The 19743-nt window shown below is 32.8% G+C and overlaps 1 protein-coding gene across 1 annotated transcript in view; it reads right to left on the reverse strand.

Moving 5' to 3' along the window:
- Nucleotides 1-9766: 9766 nt before the first annotated feature.
- The window catches only part of LOC106872534 (cdc42-interacting protein 4 homolog), a 298471-nt gene continuing 288494 nt past the window's right edge, over nt 9767-19743 (reverse strand). Inside the window, exons 14-15 of the mRNA XM_052965856.2 lie at nt 11602-11741; nt 9767-11393 (exon numbers count right to left, since the gene is read on the reverse strand). Of these exons, the coding sequence (XP_052821816.1) occupies nt 11239-11393; nt 11602-11741 (295 nt within the window). The 3' untranslated portion in view covers nt 9767-11238. The remainder of the gene's footprint in view (nt 11394-11601; nt 11742-19743) is intronic.

Here is a 19743-nt window from a genome sequence, read left to right on the forward strand (position 1 = left end):
TTGCAAAACCACTATTCATTTTTAAGTCTAGATGGTTAATATCAGCTAGATGGGTGTTGAAAACATTATATTTATCAAAGAGATCATCGAAGTTACAACCGTTTTCAGAAAACTGAAACTCACAAAATTATGCAAAATAACCATGAAAAACCAACAAATCTTGAAAATGCTTACTTCGTGATTTCCAGTCGATTTTAGACACTTTTAGGTAGTTATCATTTTTGCAAAACCACTATTCATTTTGAAGTCTAGATGGTTAATATAAGCTAGATGGGTGTTGAAAACATTATATTTATCAAAGAGATTATCGAAGTCACAACCGTTTTCGGAGAACACAAACTCACAAATTTTGCTAAATAACCATGAAAAAGTAAATGGTTATTTCGTGATTTGCAGTCGATTTTAGACACTTTTAGGTAGTTTTCATTTTTGCAAAACCACTATTCATTTTGAAGTCTAGATGGTTAATATAAGGTAGATGGGTGTTGAAAACATTATATTTATCAAACAGATCATCGAAGTCACAAGCGTTTTCAGAAAACACAAACTCACAAAATTTAGCAAATAACCATGATAAAGAAACAAAACTTGAAAATGCTTATTTCGTGATTTCGAGTCGATTTTAGACACTTCGAGGTAGTTTTCATTTTCGCAAAACCGCTATTCGTTTTGACGACTAGATGGTTAATATAAGCTAGATGGGTGTTGAAAACATTATATTTATCATAGAGTTCATCGAAGTCACAAGCGTTTTCAGAAAACGCGATCTCACAAAATGTAGCAAATAACCATGAAAAACCAACAAAACTTGAAAATGCTTATTTCGTGATTTCGAGTCGATTTTAGACACTTCTAGGTAGTTTTCATTTTTGCAAAACCACTATTCATTTTGAAGTCTAGATGGTTAATATAAGCTAGATGGGTGTTGAAAACATTATATTTATCATAGAGTTCATCGAAGTCACAGCCGTTTTCGTAGAACACAAACACAATTTTGCTAAATAACCATGAAAAAGAAAATGCTTATTTCGTGATTTTCAGTCGATTTTAGACACTTTTAGGTAGTTTTCATTTTTGCAAAACCACTATTCATTTTGAAGTCTAGATGGTTAATATCAGCTAGATGGTTGTTGATAACATTATACTTATCAAAGAGATCATCGAAGTCACAACAGTTTTCAGGATACAGACACTCATAAAATTATGCAAAATAACCATGAAAAACCAATAAAACTTGAAAATGCTTATTTCGTGATTTCCAGTCGGCTTTAGACACTTTTAGGTAGTTTTCATTCTTGCAAAACCACTATTCATTTTGAAGTCTAGATGTTTAATATCAGCTACATGGGTGTTGGAAACATTATATTTATCATAGAGTTCATCGAAGTCACATCCGTTTTCGGAGAACACAACCTCACAAAATTTTGCTAAATATCCATGAAAAAGAAAATGTTTATTTAGTGATTTCCAGTCGATTTTAGATACTTTTAGGTAGTTTTCATTCTTGCAAAACCACTATTCATTTTGAAGTCTAGATGGTTAATATCAGCTAGATGGGTGTTGAAAACATTATATTTATCAAACAGATCATCGAAGTCACAACCGTTTTCAGAAAACTGAAACTCACAAAATTATGCAAAATAACCATGAAAAAGCAACAAAACTTGAAAATGCTTATTTCGTGATTTCCAGTCGAATTTAGACACCTTTAGGTAGTTTTCATTTTCGCAAAACCGCTATTCGTTTTGACGACTAGATGGTTAATATAAGCTAGATGGGTGTTGAAAACATTATATTTATCAAAGAGATCATCGATGTCACAACCGTTTTCGGAGAACACAAACACACAAAATTTTGCTAAATAACGTTGAAAAACCAACAAAACTTGAAAATGTTTATTTCGTGATTTCGAGTCGATTTTAGACACTTTTAGGTAGTTTTCATTTTTGCAAAACCACTATTCGTTTTGATGTCTAGATGTTTAATATAAGCTAGATGGGTGTTGTAAACATCATATTTATCAAAGCGTTCATCGAAGTCACAACCGTTTTCGGAGAACACAAACTCACAAAATTTTGCAAAATAACCATGAAACAGAAAATGCTTATTTAGTGATTTCCAGTCGATTTTAGATACTTTTAGGTAGTTTTCATTCTTGCAAAACCACTATTCATTTTGAAGTCTAGATGGTTAATATAAGCTACATGGGTGTTGAAAACATTATATTTATCAAACAGATCATCGAAGTCACAAGCGTTTTCAGAAAACACGATCTCACAATATGTAGCAAATAACCATGAAAAACCAACAAAACTTGAAAATGCTTATTTCGTGATTTCCAGTCGACTTTAGACACTTTTAGGTAGTTTTCATTTTTGAATAACCACTATTCGTTTTGAAGTCTAGATGTTTAATATAAGCTAGATTGGTGTTGAAAACATCATATTTATCAAAGCGTTCATCGAAGTCACAACCGTTTTCGGAGAACACAAACTCACAAAATTTTGCTAAATAACCATGAAAAAGAAAATGCTTATTTAGTGATTTCCAGTCGATTTTAGATACTTTTAGGTAGTTTTCATTCTTGCAAAACCACTATTCATTTTGAAGTCTAGATGGTTAATATAAGCTACATGGGTGTTGAAAACATTATGTTTCTCAAAGAGATGGTTAATATAAGCTAGATGGGTGTTGAAAACATTATATTCATCAAACAGATCATCGAAGTCACAAGCGTTTTCAGAAAGCACAAAATCACAAAATTTAGCAAATAACCATGAAAAAGCAACAAACTTGAAAATGGCTATTTCGTGATTTCGAGTCGATTTTAGACACTTTTAGGTAGTTTTCATTTTTGCAAAACCACTATTAATTTTGAAGTCTAGATGGTTAATATCAGCTAGATGGGTGTTGAAAACATTATAATTATTATAGAGTTCATCGAAGTCACAAGCGTTTTCGGAGAACAGAAACTCACAAAATTTTGCTAAATAACCATGAAAAAGAAAATGATTATTTCGTGATTTCCAGTCGATTTTAGACACTTTTAGGTAGTTTTCATTTTTGCAAAACCACTATTAATTTTGAAGTCTAGATGGTTAATATAAGCTAGATGGGTGTTGAAAACATATTTCTAAAAGAGATGGTTAATATAAGCTAGATGGGTGTTGAAGACATTATATTTATCATAGAGTTCATCGAAGTCACATCCGTTTTCGGAGAACACAAACTCACAAACTCTTGCTAAATAACCATGAAAAAGAGAATGTTTATTTCGTGATTTAAGTCGATTTTAGACACTTTTAGGTAGTTTTCATCTTTGCAAAACCACTATTCATTTTGAAGTCTAGATGGTTAATATCAGCTAGATGGGTGTTGAAAACATTATATTTATCATAGAGTTCATCGAAGTCACAAGCGTTTTCGGAGAACAGAAACTCACAAAATATAGCAAAATAACCATGAAAAACCAACAAAACTTGAAAATGCTTATCTCGTGATTTCCATTCGATTTTAGACACTTTTAGGTAGTTTTCATTTTTGCAAATCCACTATTCATTTTGAAGTCTAGATGGTTAATATCAGCTAGATGGGTGTTGAAAACATTATATTTATCAAAGAGTTCATCGAAGTCACAACCGCTTTCGGAAAACACAAACTCACAAAATTTTGCAATTAACCATGAAAAAGCAACAAAACTTGAAAATGCTTATTTCCAGTCGACTTTAGACACTTTTAGGTAGTTTTATTCCTGCAAAACCACTATTCATTTTCAAGTCTAGATGGTTAATATAAGCTAGATGTGTGTTATATTTCATCGAAGTCACAACCGTTTTCAGAAAACACAAACTCAAAATGTTTTTATTTTTCATTCCCTTTCGAAATTATCCCTATTTTTTGTTGTCTTTTGCTGCTCTTTCTAGCGGGTTAGATGGCCTATTATAGGCATCTATGCATTTTAAATGAATAATACATAGTCTATTGACTGTTTTTTACTCTCGCTAGACCACTGGTGGTAAATAAAATTTCTAAAATTTTTTTGGTACCCTATAATTTATTAATATATATATATGACACGGTGGTGCATCAGCATGGCCGCAGCTCTAAGCTGAAACTTTAAAAAAAAAAAATGTATGTATATATATATATGTATTTTATTTATTTATTTATGTGTTTCAGCCATTAGAAGTACTTCTAACGGTCACTTACTTGGCCGTGTAACATTATAGCTCGTAAGTTACCTCATCATTTCGCATTTGTATGTTGATTCCCTGAAGATGAATACATGTGGAATTCCAGCAACTCTTACTTCTTTGGAGGAGAGCACACATATATTTTGAAACATGTGTAGGAATTAAAGGAACTTTTATTTAAATGCGTTTATTGTTATTATTCATATCTACTCAAAATGCATCACTTCAACTTGGTGTCTCTACCTATAAACGGGTGTGATATCCTGTTTTTTGGTGTAATTTTTCCTACCCATGGTAACTATTAACATATTTACATTGTCAAAGGTTTTTTTTAAAACTGAGATAATCTATATATATAAAAATGATAATGTGTGTATGTCTGTGTGTGTTTCCCTAAAACTCGAGAACTACACAACCAACTTCATTCAAATTTTACACACGCCTTACTTAGGGTCCTGGTTGTGTTTTAGTCAAAAAAAATGTTTAACTTCTTGCATAGTTCGAGCCCACGGCAACATAATATCTCCACTATTTAAGTATTACGTGTCAAAAGTGAAACAAAAACATTCAGGTCAAATACTTTCACTTTAAAAATGAAACTATTCCACTAACTGAAACAATCACATTTCGATACTGTAATGACAGATACTTTCACTTTAATGGTTTCAGAGAGAGAGATGTATATGTATACATATAGATGTATATATACACGTATATGTATAGATATATATAGAGATATAGATCTATATGCATACATGTATATGTATACATATGTGTAGATGTATATATATAGATGTACATGTAATATGTACACATATATACACATATATACATGCATACAGATATCTATACATACATACACCCATCACACACACACATTAGTCATTTGTTTTTTTTATCCAAAACTACATAAAAAGTACTGAATGGATCTTTATGAAATTTGGAAATTATATTCTATGCATAACGGCCATAACCACCATGAAAATTCATATATTTTTGATGCTGATGTAATTTTAACCATACAGATTACGCACAAATAAAGTAATATTTCTAAAATTTCTTCTTAGAAGTTACAAAGACCTCTTCATGGGGACTTCACACCCACAATTTAGTCATTTTTCCTAAGCAAAGAGGAATACAGTTATACCATTGGTAGCTATAGGGTCATCCGAACATAATAGATGAGCATTATTTGTAATTCAACAGTACAACAGTATAAGACTATCCTTTCAGATATACTTACATTGTGATTTCTGCAATGTGGTGCATAAATTGTCAAGTAAATGTGAAGCATCTTTGCCTCCACTGATTCACTTGCAAAGTGTTGAGTAAAATAAATTCTATGTTATAACAAGAAAGTTACATGAAGGTAGTGCCCGAGTATTATGAAAACAAACTGAATATAGTAAGGACTGTAGTAAGCCTCTTGTTCTTTGTACATACTGAAGCAAAATAGCTAAGTGAATAAGTATTGATCTTGTGAGTTCAAACCACTACAGGCATGTTATCATCTGTGTAAAGAGTATTTAATTCTATAAGCCCAATTTACAAATTTCAGTAGATTCATCTACATGATTTAACACACAAGAATCTAAAGTCAAGCATATTTCTATGGGCCTCTTACAAAGATTTTATTCCTTTGTATACTTAGATAAAATATTTAACTATATTGGATTCAATATGGTATCAGGATGAAATAAATTCAATTTTGAATCAGAAGTCTTAATTGCCATAAAAGTATAAAGCAAAAAAATTTCTAAAAGAATAAATGAAAAAGCGAGCACATTTTATCAATCCTGTTAGAAGCTAACTACTTGCACTTGCTTAAAGAAACTTGTTAGCATTCTCATCCACACATTTATTAATTAGTCACAGGGACATTTATTAATTTGTCAGTCAGGTTGCTGTTGTTTTTAAATTACAGTAAGAAATTGATGGGAGAAATGATAAAATAAAGTATTAGTGTAAGCAATAAATTACACCAAATTTAAAACAAAATTAAATAACTCCTTTGTTGCTGAAGTAATTAGTTCTCCTATTTTTCAAAACCTATTGCTGGTGGAGAACTGCAAGATATTTTCTAATCAACATGATGTTTTTCTTCACACTGTGCTGATAAAACAATATATACATGTATGATAGGCTTCCACATGATTTCCTTTGACCAGATTCCATTCAGGAGTCACTGGCCAAGCTAAAGCTACAGCAGAAGACAGTCAAGATGCTAAAGTGGAAGTGAACATGGAACCTTATAGTTGCAAAGTAAACATCTTAAGCAGATGACCATACAGGTATTTACAAATATATTTAATGTTCATTTAAACTGAATGTCTAAAAAAAGAATGAAAGAAGAAACTCAAAACATTTGCAATTCAAATTAAAACATAGCAAGAATTACTTTTTTATTACTTTATTTATACATATTTTTATTTAATTTTAGCAAATCATTTTTTAAATCTTAACTCCATTTTTCATATATTCCTGACAGATTTAAATAAAATCAGTTCTCTGAGAGAGAAGTAAAAGAACTAGTGTGAACTTACCACTAAGCCAGATGTCTCACGAGAAAGGGCATGGAATGAGGGAAGATCCACCCCCCCCCCAAAAAAAATTCTGGGCATTAATAATGAACTGGATATTTTCATTCTAAGTAGCTTCTAAGCTGAGACCTGAAAACAGTAAACCAATCCACACTAGTATGAAGATTGGGGGAGTGGGTTAAATTACATTTCTTAATTTAATTTTTACAATTATCAAAAGCAAATAATTAGGGATTTGTAAGCAAGCTGTAGAAATTTTATACCCCTCCTTTTTTGGAAGTTATTTCAATTTCATTCTCCTGGTTATTATTATTATTTTCTTTTGCCTTTTCCATTTTGATTCATTATATTTTCTAGTGTCACAAAAAAAAAAAAAAAAAAAAAGCTACCAAAAGAAATGTAGTCTTCTTTCAAAATATTTATCAAAAACCAAAAGCTCAGACAGCATAATCCAACAATGCAAATCTACATTCCACATGCCTTATGAGCTTGCAAAGAAGACAAAAAAAAAAAAAAAAAGAAAAAAGAAAAAAAGAGGTAACTGAATACTTTAAGCTATGGTGGAAAGGAGTGCTATATGTTTGATCATCAAAAATTGTATATAGCACCCCCCCACCCAAAAAAAAACTAAAGGATTCTAAGCTGGGAAGATAAGTTGAAGCACACAGTTAAGCTTATGAAAAGGCAACACATTGAAGAAAATTGCCTTAATTAACAATTAATATTTCATACTGAAACAGTTTATCTATAGTTTTAGAGATAATGAGTTAGAAGGTAGGGAAAACAATTTCTCAGCATATTTCAAAAGGGAGAGACAAAAATCAAAACAAAAAAGGCTATATATATATATATATATATATATATATATATATGAAGAAACAGAAATGAAAGATATATGCATCAAAGAATAGGATCAAATGCCAATAATTATGTAAAAGGAAATTCTGAATTTGTTTATTGTTAGTTATAATAAAAATCTCTTCAAATGAACATACAAAATTATAATATTTTAAATGGGATGTTTTTATTTCTGAAAATTCATCTATGTGAATTTGTTTTTTTTTTCTTTCTATTGATTTTCTGTAAACATACACAGTGAGGAAATGAAATTTATCCAAACAAAACAACCAGAGTACCAATCATTGGCACAAAGTTGATAAAGAATTGAACAGTTGGTAATTATTGGTGAAGAATTGAAGTAATCTTCTTAATACACTATTCTGATTGCAAGCTTACTTTTAAATAAAAAACAAAAATAAGTTTCAACTACCTTAATTTTTATTTAATAACATAAAAACAAGGAACTGGTATTTCTTTTAGTTTTGAATCTGAGAAAAATTGTCAAGATCTCATGTTTGTAAATATTATCCAATGGACAAAAATCACCAGAATTTAAGGTAGCAATTTAATCTTGGCAAAGTATATCTAGATATATAAAAAAAAAAGCTCAATATCTGAATAGTTGAATAAAAAGTTAATACTTTAAGTTGCTGCTTTTAAAAATAAAGTTGCATACCTAGCTTAGTGTATTTCACACAAATGGAAAACATATTACGTTAGAATCTAATAATACCAAGGAGAACATGAAATGTTCTTCCAACAAAGAGCCTTTCTGCAAACAGACAATGGCATTGTTAAACTTAAAAATCCACACATTTTATATGTATGTATTTGTACACACACACACACAAAATACAAGAATGTTTTCCTTTCTTCAGCAACCACGTTTGCATAGATACCTCCATCATTGAACAATGAATATACTCAAATGATTTAATTTCTGAAGTGTTCAGTCAATCTTAATTGATTTGATTTATTTTTTTTATCTTGTATTTCCATTATACGTAAGCTACTACACTGAGAGGAAATAATCTTGAACAAAATCTTTAGAAATTTCATAAAATATATAACATTTTTGCTGTATAGATATAACATGAGTTTGAAAAGTGATGAGATCTTTCTAAAAAATCACATTACAATCCAGGTATGCGATCCTCCTAAGAGAATTATACTACAGTTCAACTGTAATCTTCTCAAGAAAATCACATTACAGTTTAGCTTTGAAGCTCTGTTAAGGAGATATTGCTGCAATTATCTAGTCTTGTAAGTTGATAGTATTACAGTTCAATTGTATAACCCTCCCAAGAAAATCATACTAGAATCCAACCACATGCCTGGCCTTGAAGTTAACACTAACCCAGCTATAATAGCCCTTCTGTAAAGCTCACAAATACAATCAAACCATGCAGCCTAAATAGATAATTATATAAATCAGCAATGAAATAATAAAAGCATCATTGTACATTAATAAAAGTGTATATATATATATATATATATATATATATATGTGTATATATATATATATATATATATATAGACACATACATCTTAATAATTGTTACTATCTCTCAAATATCTTTCTTTTTCATTTTATCATCTCAGAAGATTTTGAGTCATGTTTTTGTAAATTCAGCATACACAATGAACAAAAACAACTCAAAAATAACAGAAAGTAGTAAAGAGAGGATCTGCATAACAAACTTTTTTTTAGAGAACCTAGACTGAGAAACAGAAATTACAGAACTCTGTTAATGAGAGGGAGACCAAAGTATTACACACATATGCATCCTGACACTTATATTTTAATAGTATGACTATTTTTTTAAAGTAAGCTTTAACAGAATTGTTAATTGCACATATAATTGTAGTGTCAAACTAATATCAAACAAATAATTATAGCTGAACATGAACTAAGGAAGTTGGTCCTTTGTGTGTGTGTGTGTGTGTGTGTGTGTTGGAAGAGACATACTGAGAAATAATGAAAGTATACAAAGTAACAAAAACAAAAAAAGTTTGGAAACACAATCAGAAAGACATAGTATAGAAAATAGAAAAATAGATGGGTAAATAACACTGGCTTTCTTTCCAGCTAATTTAACATATCAGTGTGTTCATTCAAATAAGAAGGAAGAGGAAGAAACACTCAGGTTTCCTTTTACCTTTTGTTTCACTCAAAGATCTGTAAAAATGAAATATTTTTCATGATTGTTTTATTTGTATACCTTTGTTTATCACAGATTTTCATTGAAACCAGACTACAACTGAGAGTTGCACATAAAAGACAACCAGAGCTGTTAATTTCTATGGATAAATCCATTAAGTACAACAGGCTTAGATGATGTTAATGAAATAATTCCATGTTGTTCAGAACAAAGTGAAATCATGCATTCATATATGTGTGAGTGTATATATAACACATTCACATGTATACATATATGCTTGTGTGTGTAATTTTAGAGTAATAAATGTGAAATGCTTCAATGACATTATAAGAGACAGGAGATAGTGGCTAAGAATAAGACAGGTTTTTTTTTTCCTTTTTCCCATGCATACTTAGATCATGTGAGCAACACACCAAGAGGTCACTGTGGAAGAGCACTTACAAAGTGAGAGTTTCAATGAAATTTTGTAGCTACAAGAATGTCAGAAATATTGCAGTTGGTATACTGAAGGCAGTTTGATTAAGGACCATTTAGGGTGTAAATATTTTATAAAACAATTCATAAAGTACATATGTATATACTAGATCTTGGAGTAGGGAGTAATTATAACTGATGAAAATTAAATTAGAAGTATATAGGAATTATTTGAAATAAAAAGTTAATTGCTAAAAATTTGAAAATTTACAAGATCAGGATTAACTTAGCATATATAATTTGAGAAGACAGTTTAAAAATATTTTGGAGTTAAAATGTAAAATTATTTTATCATATATAGTTGTGGGTAACTAAAAGATTTGTCACTGTTTTTCCTGAAATTATTCTCTTTTTAAGCATCACCCTTACTTCCTTTTTTACAGTATTATGAATATGATTTTCTGAAATATATTAATAAATTTGTTTATTTTTTTAATATTAAATGTGACTGGGACTAGAGAAAAAATCTTAAGAAATTAAAACAATTCCAATCAGCATAAATTTTAGGTGCACTATTCATCCTTATGTGCAGCCACTGATTCAAAACTAGTCAACAGACAACAAGGATAGTTGTCTGTGCAACCATTAACAAATTTGCAGGATTTTAAACTTTTTTTACACCAACTGTTTAGGTATTTAAAACAAAAGAAGAAAAAGAAACTCTGCAGTTATTGTCTCATGTTATACAAAGTACATGCTAAAAACAATGCTTCCTGCAATGCACTTAAGTATAATCTTATTACTAAAGAGCTAATTAACTTCTTTAGCTGTCCCCACTATTTTGCCATTCAGCAGATAATGATTCTTTCTTTTTGTTTCTTTTTATGAATTGTAAGATATTTTTGTTTGATGCTTATTTCAATGCTCTTATGAAATGGATGATTTAGTTGCACTGATGGAATCTAACCGGTTCATCATCTGATATCTAATGGTAGTTTAACATGTAAACAGCTGAAATGTATTGCTGCATTCCATGTGAGAGCAAAATACTGTCCCATTGATCAACTTACAACTGAACCATAGTGACTATTAAAGTCCATACAATGTACACTGAATATAAGAGCTAGGGACAAATCCATCTGAGCCATTTTTCTTGCGAACACGAGTCCAGCCATCACCTTGATCTTGTTCAAGAATAAGCATCTGTTCATTTTCTTCCATTGATATTGAGCCTTCATTCATTGCTGGAAAGATAAAAAAGATTAACTTTCTTGCAAGGCATAAATAAAAATGAAGCCATCTTAATTGACTAAAAAGTAATTAGAGCAATTTTTAAGCTAATATTTCCTGATTTCTTCTATTTATTTTACACACATTTGCATAAATTGATATTTCCAATTCTTTTATCACTAATAAAACTGTTGTTGAGAGAAATCTAAATATATTGACTACCTTCAAACTGGTAAAGAGCACGACAAGATCCAATGACCGGAAACTCATCAAATTCCTCTTCGGTTGATTCTTGGTCAGCATAATCAATTTCTCCCCCTCCATCAACTTCCTCACCACCATCTTCTCCACCAGCTATAGGTCTGAAAAATAAGATAAAAATTTGTGAGATATTAATTACTTTAGCAACAACAGGAGTTGCTTAATTTTGTTTCAAACTTGATATAACTTATGTCTTACACTAGTATTTTATTTTATCATTTCTCCCATCAAGTTCTTACTGTAATTTGAAAACAATAGCATATTGGCTGGGACTAAAGCATATTGGCTGGGACTAAATAATTAATAAATGTACAGATGAGGAAGATAATAAATGCAGCTAAATTAAGTGGCACTGATATTTAGAAGAACTCACAGAAATATAAAATTAACATTCATGAACATATGGAAGACTTGAACATGGTATATAATTAACGAGTTTAGTTTAATGAAATAAAAGGACAATATAGAAAAGATATAAGAAGTTTAGGTTAACTATTTTTAACTAATGACATTTAAGATATATCTAAAGTAAAAAGAGATGGGTAGGGGTAGTGTTTTATATAATTATAAATGAATATGTAAATATGTGTATATAGAAGAAACCTGAGCTCATTTTATTTAGATCTTCAATTAACTGTAAGAAATTCGAATACTTTCATGATAGACAAAAGTTTAGACAAACAATTTTACTTTGATAAATATTACATCATTTAGCTGAATAGTGTGAAATAATTTGGCCTATGACACTGATTGTCCCAAAACAACAAAAACAAAGAAAAAAGTCTTGCATTTTACAGTCTTCTATAGGATGATGCTTTCCTAAAGGTATTGTACACTAGACTATTTATCTCAGACTGCTAGTACTTTGACCTTGCTCAAGACTGTGATATTATTTACTCTAACATCTTACAATTAATTTTGCATTTGCTTCATCTAATTTTTAATGCTGAAATTCATTGTAATTAAAAGTCTGCCTCCATAGCATCATCAGTCTTATCTATCAGTGTACACTGATCTCTAGCAATACATCGCATAATATTCCTTGATGAAATGTGAATCACTTGTTGGCTGGTCTTACTCACCTATCAGTCACACAAACTATCAGTAGTCATAACTTAATTTATCTGAGCTGAGTTTTAGATTTTGTTTTAGTATGCGTGTTTCATGTACTATTAATGCTAGCCTTTTCTAAATTAGGATTTCTACAATATTTCCATATCCCACATTTCTTATTGTCATCAAGTTTAATCAAAATTTTCTTTATACTATATTTTTATTGTGTTATGAAAACAACTCTCTACAGAAGAAATTCAATTTGAACCAATAAAACAAATGAACTTTATATGAAATATAATGTAATGATCACCTGTTACAGAGCCAACCTTTTTTGATAGAATGATATCTTAGTACATACTAAAGCTGATATGCACAATATATTTTAAAAAATAGACCATTTATGGCATTTCTGATATACTGTTGTTATTTCAATGAAACAAAAAATTCATGCAAAACCCAAAATGTAAAACAAAGTGGCATCTCAAATAATAAAAATCAAAAATACATGTCATAAATATCTACTGCTGCCTCCTCTCCTCCACAACTACAGAAGTAGCAATACAGTGTTAAACTAAACATAATTTAAAGGGTAAAAATTAGAAGAGCAAAATACACTAAAACACAACACAACACTAGGTACAAAGCAAGTTCAAGCATATAGGACGAAAGTTAAGCAAAAATATACAGTTGATTAGCCATTCACTTACAGCCGAGCAAAAGTGCAACACTTAGATAAGTAAGAAACTTATTAGAAACAAAATAGAAGAGAAAGAGGGGAGTACAGAAAGGAAACACAATTGTGAAATTATGACAAATACGAGAAACCAGAGTTTAACAAGAAACACACAAACAAAAAAAAAAAAGAAAAACCTAACTTGTATGTAATTTGTGAATCAGTAATTAAATGCACATATTATTCTAGCTGCACATGAGGAAAAACTCTTTTATCATAAGAATCCATTATAATGATTTCTAGCTTAAGTATGCATGATGGGGTTACATACATTTGGGGAGAAGGGGGTGGATAATATGAATCCCTTGTATTTGGCTAGCAGTTTATTTTAGAAGGATAAAAGGAAAAGTGGATCCTGGGATTTGAACTCCGAAATTAAGAGATATATAATTTATTTATGTAAGTCATTTCATTTGAAAGTCTACCAATTCTACCATCAATAATAATAATTTTGTATTTTGGCACAGGAGCATTGAAAGGCAAAACTAACTGTGGCAAGATTTGAACTTACACAAAATCAAATATTGCAAAGTACCTTATCTGTCACTTCACTATAATAATAAGCAGGAAAAATAAGAAGTCATACAAATGTTGCCAATTTTCGTTTGTAAGAGATACCACTACATTTCTTTTTCAATGGAAAATACTGATATGGGAAATTCTTTAAAGTTCTGAATCACACATGACTACACTTCAAATATTTTAGCTTCATTTTGAAAAGAACTTCCTATTTACAGCATGAGTTTTTTTTTTTTTTTTGTGTATGTGCATGTGGTTTATTTCTTCCTTTGATTTTTGAGGATCATGGCAGTAGTAAGAAACTCTCAGGAGAGTTGAACAGTAGGTCTTCAGAGAAGAAACTCTTATCAGGTAAGTGTTTTGGCCCTTCTTACACCCTAAGGGAGTCAGGCTGCATTCAGGTCATGACTTCTGCTGAAACTTTTTGTCACTTGGATATTGAAGACATGTTGTGCATTCAAACCATATGGAGAATTTGTTGACAAGATCTTACTGGAAATCCTCTTCATTGTCTCTACTTTCAAACTTATATTCCTTGAGTTTAGAAATACCACTAATAGTCATGGTAGTGGTGAAATGTCAATAATATCAATGCTGCCACCAACACTACCACCATAGCTCACTCAGAGTTACTTCCCTTAGCCTGTTAAAATGCACATTTATTGCCCTCAAACGGTATGGAGGTTGTTTTTGTTCCTCTTTGATCAGAACCAGTGGGAAAACCTTTCCGCTGCTTCTGGTATTGTCTTTAAGACTTTAGTCCTCTTCCTTGCAGAGATTGAGAATTATTTCATGAGACTGTAAGTAGATTTGACTACAAAGCATCTGGCTCCCAGAAGTTGGCTCCCCTCATGCTGCTGATCATTTTACTTTCAAATGACATGGTGAGTTGAAGCAAAATCAGCTATTTTGATAAAATGGAATGAAGTATGATATCTGGCCTCAATTCATTTCTTCCTGATGATTTATGGTTGTTTTGATGATTCCGAGAGGTCTGCTGTGTACTTTCAGTCATCTGCACCACCCATTAGAAAATGGTAAAGGTTAAAAAAAAATTTACTTATTGACCTGATTCAAATGTAACGTCTTTGTATACTGGTGGGTTTGTAAGATGAGCATAATTATAGTAATAAGAGTAAATAACACTAATTTGTTAATGATGTGGCCCTTACAAAATCCTTTGAATGGAGGTAGTGAAGGCATAATTGGAGTTGTGCAGCTTTCAAGTTACAGAGACCAACTGGAGCACAAATTTAGCTGAGACAAAACAAAAACTGATGCTCAGGAATTGATGTCTTGTAAATGTGAAAACTATGTGTAATCAACTTACCTGTATTCAACCTATTTGGGCAGGTGAAAATGACATGACAACAGAACAAATAAAAGCACATAATTTACACCAACAATCATTATGTTGTATCACCAAGTTTTACCTCTATTCATGCAATAGTTACATTTTTATGATATTTTTTTACACTAGACAAACCGCATTTCATCAAGATTTTTAGTTTCTAACAGGATTGGGAGATTTATATTGAGAAAGTACTAAGGAGGAAGAAACTGTGGCCATGATACTCATAAACTCAATGAAATTTTTGAGACTGATATTGTTGATTTTAAGTTTAAACATCTGCAAGAAAAATGTGAGTGGGAAAGAAGTTCCAGAGGCTTGAGGTTTTGTGAAAGAGTAATAGGTATACTAATTAATGTGAAGAGAGCTGCTGGATGGAGTTAGGTAGCTGTTGTAGTAGCGATAAAACAAGTAAAGATATATTGCAGCTGTCAAACAGAAGTTTTTGTGATCACTCAAGGGGCATTGTAAGGGTTAGTACTGAAGGAGTCAGTGTATGTATACATTGTGACAAGACTTCTGGAGTAGAGATGGAAAGTTTTGGAGGTGTCTTGTCAAGTGTGTGTATTGTGGACTTGGAAGTAAATGTGATAGTTTTCTCTAAAGGAGAGTAACTGACAGAATCATGTTGATTGGAGTGGTGGGAAGGAGGATTCCATAAAGTAGGTAGACACCCTTTTGGAATGATTAGCTGGTATTTGTGAAGTAAATGAGATTGTAGGCTGTAAGCTAAACTAATGAAGTAAACAATATAACTAGAGAGCATACTGATACCATATACTTAATCAAGAAAATAATCTAGTCACAATAAAATTTTAACTTTTTCCACAAGAACCCTTCATGAACATTATATTTAATAATGCAGGATAGGTATCATATTTAAAACAAAGATTGTTTCCCCTCTAGTTATATTATTTAATGAGGAGAATCCTATCCCAGAACATTTCAGGTTTTCCAGGACAAGATGAGCATTGGAGCAATCAGGAATGATTAATACAGTTATAACTTTCAAATGTTGGTTGAAAGAAATGTCCAGATTTTTCCTGTTCTAGTATAAAATGGAATAAAGAGAGGGAAGGAAAATATACAGTAATATAGTTTTATGCAATTATAAAAACTTATACACACATAAAAATAAGTAGCTGTGGCAACAGAAATATCAATGATAGTTTTTATAGATGTTACGCCAAGTTAATATCAAGTAGCTACTGAAATCAGACATGATATATGTAAGCATTAGGAAGTTGTACATAAAGTGAATGGGGCACTGAATGATGAATGAAGAGAAATAAATTCCATGATGAAAAATAATTGTAAGATAAAAACCACAACATGCACTTGAAAATATGTGAACTAGAGATGAAATATAGTCAAAATCATTTCTAATTATGAAAACACAAAACATAGAAACAATGTAGTTTTAAGCAAAGTACTGGATGACTATACAGTATCATCAAGAATATGCATCAGGCAGAATGTAACCACAGCACACATAATTTTTATATGGAAATATAAATATATATAAGCAAACATACATATATATCTGTATTCATACATGAGTGCATATATAAACATAGTTGTGAGGTAAAGAAGTTCACCACACTGCCATGTGGTTTTCTATTCAATCCCATTGAACAGCACCTAATACCACTCATCTGGTTACTGTCTTTTATGAGATGAGTGGAATAGAAACTGTGCAGAAGCCCAATGTGTGTGCGTGTATGTGCACACATGAATCTGTGTCTGTGCTTCTATGCCAGCATATACAGATGTTTCAAGTTACGCCTTTTTTTATCAAAATGATATCTTAGCCATTCAGAAAATAAGGATTGATAATGTAAGTACCAAATTGAAATAAGAACTGGAGTTGATCTACTCTATTAAAACCCTTAAAGGCCATGCCCTACCATAGTTATAGCAGAATAACAGATAAGAGTATATAATATCATCATCATCGTTTAACGTCCGCTTTCCATGCTAGCATGGGTTGGACGACTCGACTGAGGACTGGTGAAACCGGATGGCAACAACAGGCTCCAATCTAAATTTGGCAGAGTTTCTACAGCTGGATGCCCTTCCAAACGCCAACCACTCAGAGAGTGTAGTAGGTGCTTTTACGTGTCACCCGCACGAAGGCCAGTCAGGCAATACTGGCAACGGCCACGCTCGAAATGGTGTCTTTTATGTGCCACCTGCACAAGCCAGTCCAGGGGCACTGGCAACGATCTCGCTCGAAAATCCTACGTAGGCCAGTCAGGCGGTACTGGCAACGGCCACGCTCAAAATGGTGCATCTTATGTGCCACCCGCACAAGAGCCAGTCCAGGGGCACTGGCAACGATCTCACTTGGCTTGCCGGGTCTTCTCACGCACAGCACACCTCCAAAGGTCTCGGTCAGTAGTCATCGCCTCAGTGAGGCCCAATGTACGAAGGTCTTGCCTCACCACCTCAGCCCAGGTCTTCCACGGGTTCCCTCAACTGTTAGGATGTGGCACTTTTTCACGCAGCTATCCTCATCCATTCTCACCACATGTCCATACCAGCGCAATCGTCTCTCTTGTACACCACAACTGATGTTTCTGATGTTCAGCTTTTCTCTCAAGATACTTACACTCTGATGGGTATTCACATTGACATTACACATCCAACGGAGCATACTGGCTTCATTCCTTGCGAGCTTACGCATGTCCTCAGCAGTTACAGCCCATGTTTCACTGCCATGTAGCATGGCTGTTCGTACACATGCGTCATACAGTCTACCTTTTACTCTGAGTGAGAGTCCCTTTGTCGCCAGCAGAGGTAAGAGCTCTCTAAACTTGGCCCAGGCTATTCTTATTCTAGCAGCTACACTTTCAGTGCACCCACCCCCACTACTAACTTGGTCGCCCAGATAGCGGAAGCAATCGACTACCTCTAGTTTTTCACCCTGGAATGAGATAGAAGTTGTTTCCTGTTTGTTTACAGTCTTTATTGCACCTGAACATCTGCCACATACAAAAACTAACTTCCTAGTTAACCTGCCTTTGATATTGCTGCACCTCTTATGTGTCCATAGCTTGCACCGGGTACATCTTATAGAGTTACTACCTACTCCTTTTCTACATACTGAGCAGGGCCATCTACCTGAAGGGGTTTGTGTTTTATCTACCTTCCTACTTATTAGGATTTTGGTTTTAGCTAGGTTGACTCTAAGGCCCTTCAATTCTAGACCTTGCTTCCACACTTGAAACTTCTCTAGTTCTGATAGTGACTCTGCAATTAGTGCAAGGTCATCAGCATAGAGGAGCTCCCAGGGGCAACCTGTCTTGAACTCCTCTGTGATTGCCTGGAGGACTATGATAAATAGGAGGGGGCTGAGGACGGAACCTTGGTGGACCCCTACCTCTACCCGGAATTCATTGCTGTACTCATTTCCAACCCTCACCTTACTGGCAGCATCTCTGTACATGGCTCGCACAGCTCTCACTAACCATTCTTCTATCCCAAGTTTCCTCATTGACCACCAGATAAGGGATCGGGGAACCCTGTCAAAGGCTTTCTCCATATCAACGAAAGCCAGGTACAGAGGTTTATCCTTGGCTAGATATATCTCCTGCAGCTGTCTTACTAGAAATATGGCATCAGTAGTACTTTTACCTGGCACAAACCCAAACTGCATCTCATTTTAATTGATTCGCTCCCTAATTAGTTGGGCTATGACCCTCTCCGTAACTTTCATAACCTGATCTAACAGCTTGATGCCTCTGTAATTATTTGTATCTAAAGCGTCACCTTTACCTTTGTAGCAGTTGACTATGGTGCTGCTACACCAGTCATTGGGTATGACTCCTTCGTGTAACACCTGGTTCGTAATACGGGTGACTAGGCTGTAGCCAACACTGCCAGATATTTTGAGCATCTCTGCAGTGATTCCTGATGGACCGGGGGCTTTCCCTGTCTTCATACTCTTAATTGCTTTATCTACCCTGGTACTATCAACTCGGATAGCTGGTCCCTCTGTTGGGTCGACATACGGCAGGCTCTCTTTCTCCCATTCATTCTCTTTATTAAGCAATCTATCGTAGTGGCATCTCCAGACCTCTTTCTTTGCAGCCTCATTTAGTGCAAGCGTACCATCATCCATGCAAACACATTTCTCTCCTACAACATCACTATTCTCTCTCCTACACTGTCTTGCAACACGAAATACCTCGAGTCTTTGGTCCTCACGGCGCAGAACATTGGCAAATCTTTTCTTATCTGCTTCCCCTCTGGCTAAATAAACCTGTCGCCTAGCCTCCCTTCTGGCACATTGATACATAATCTATATATAATGTATACAAATTTGAATTGTCTGTAAGTATGTGAATTGCCTTGTATTTAATGACTACAAAATTAACATCAATAAATCCATGTATTATTTATTCACTATCTTACAGGGAAGTTTGTATAACTTTTATCTTGA

This window comes from Octopus bimaculoides, chromosome 2 (genome assembly GCF_046866305.1).
Source record: "Octopus bimaculoides isolate indiv1 chromosome 2, ASM4686630v1, whole genome shotgun sequence".
NCBI classification, from domain to species: Eukaryota; Metazoa; Mollusca; class Cephalopoda; order Octopoda; family Octopodidae; genus Octopus; species Octopus bimaculoides.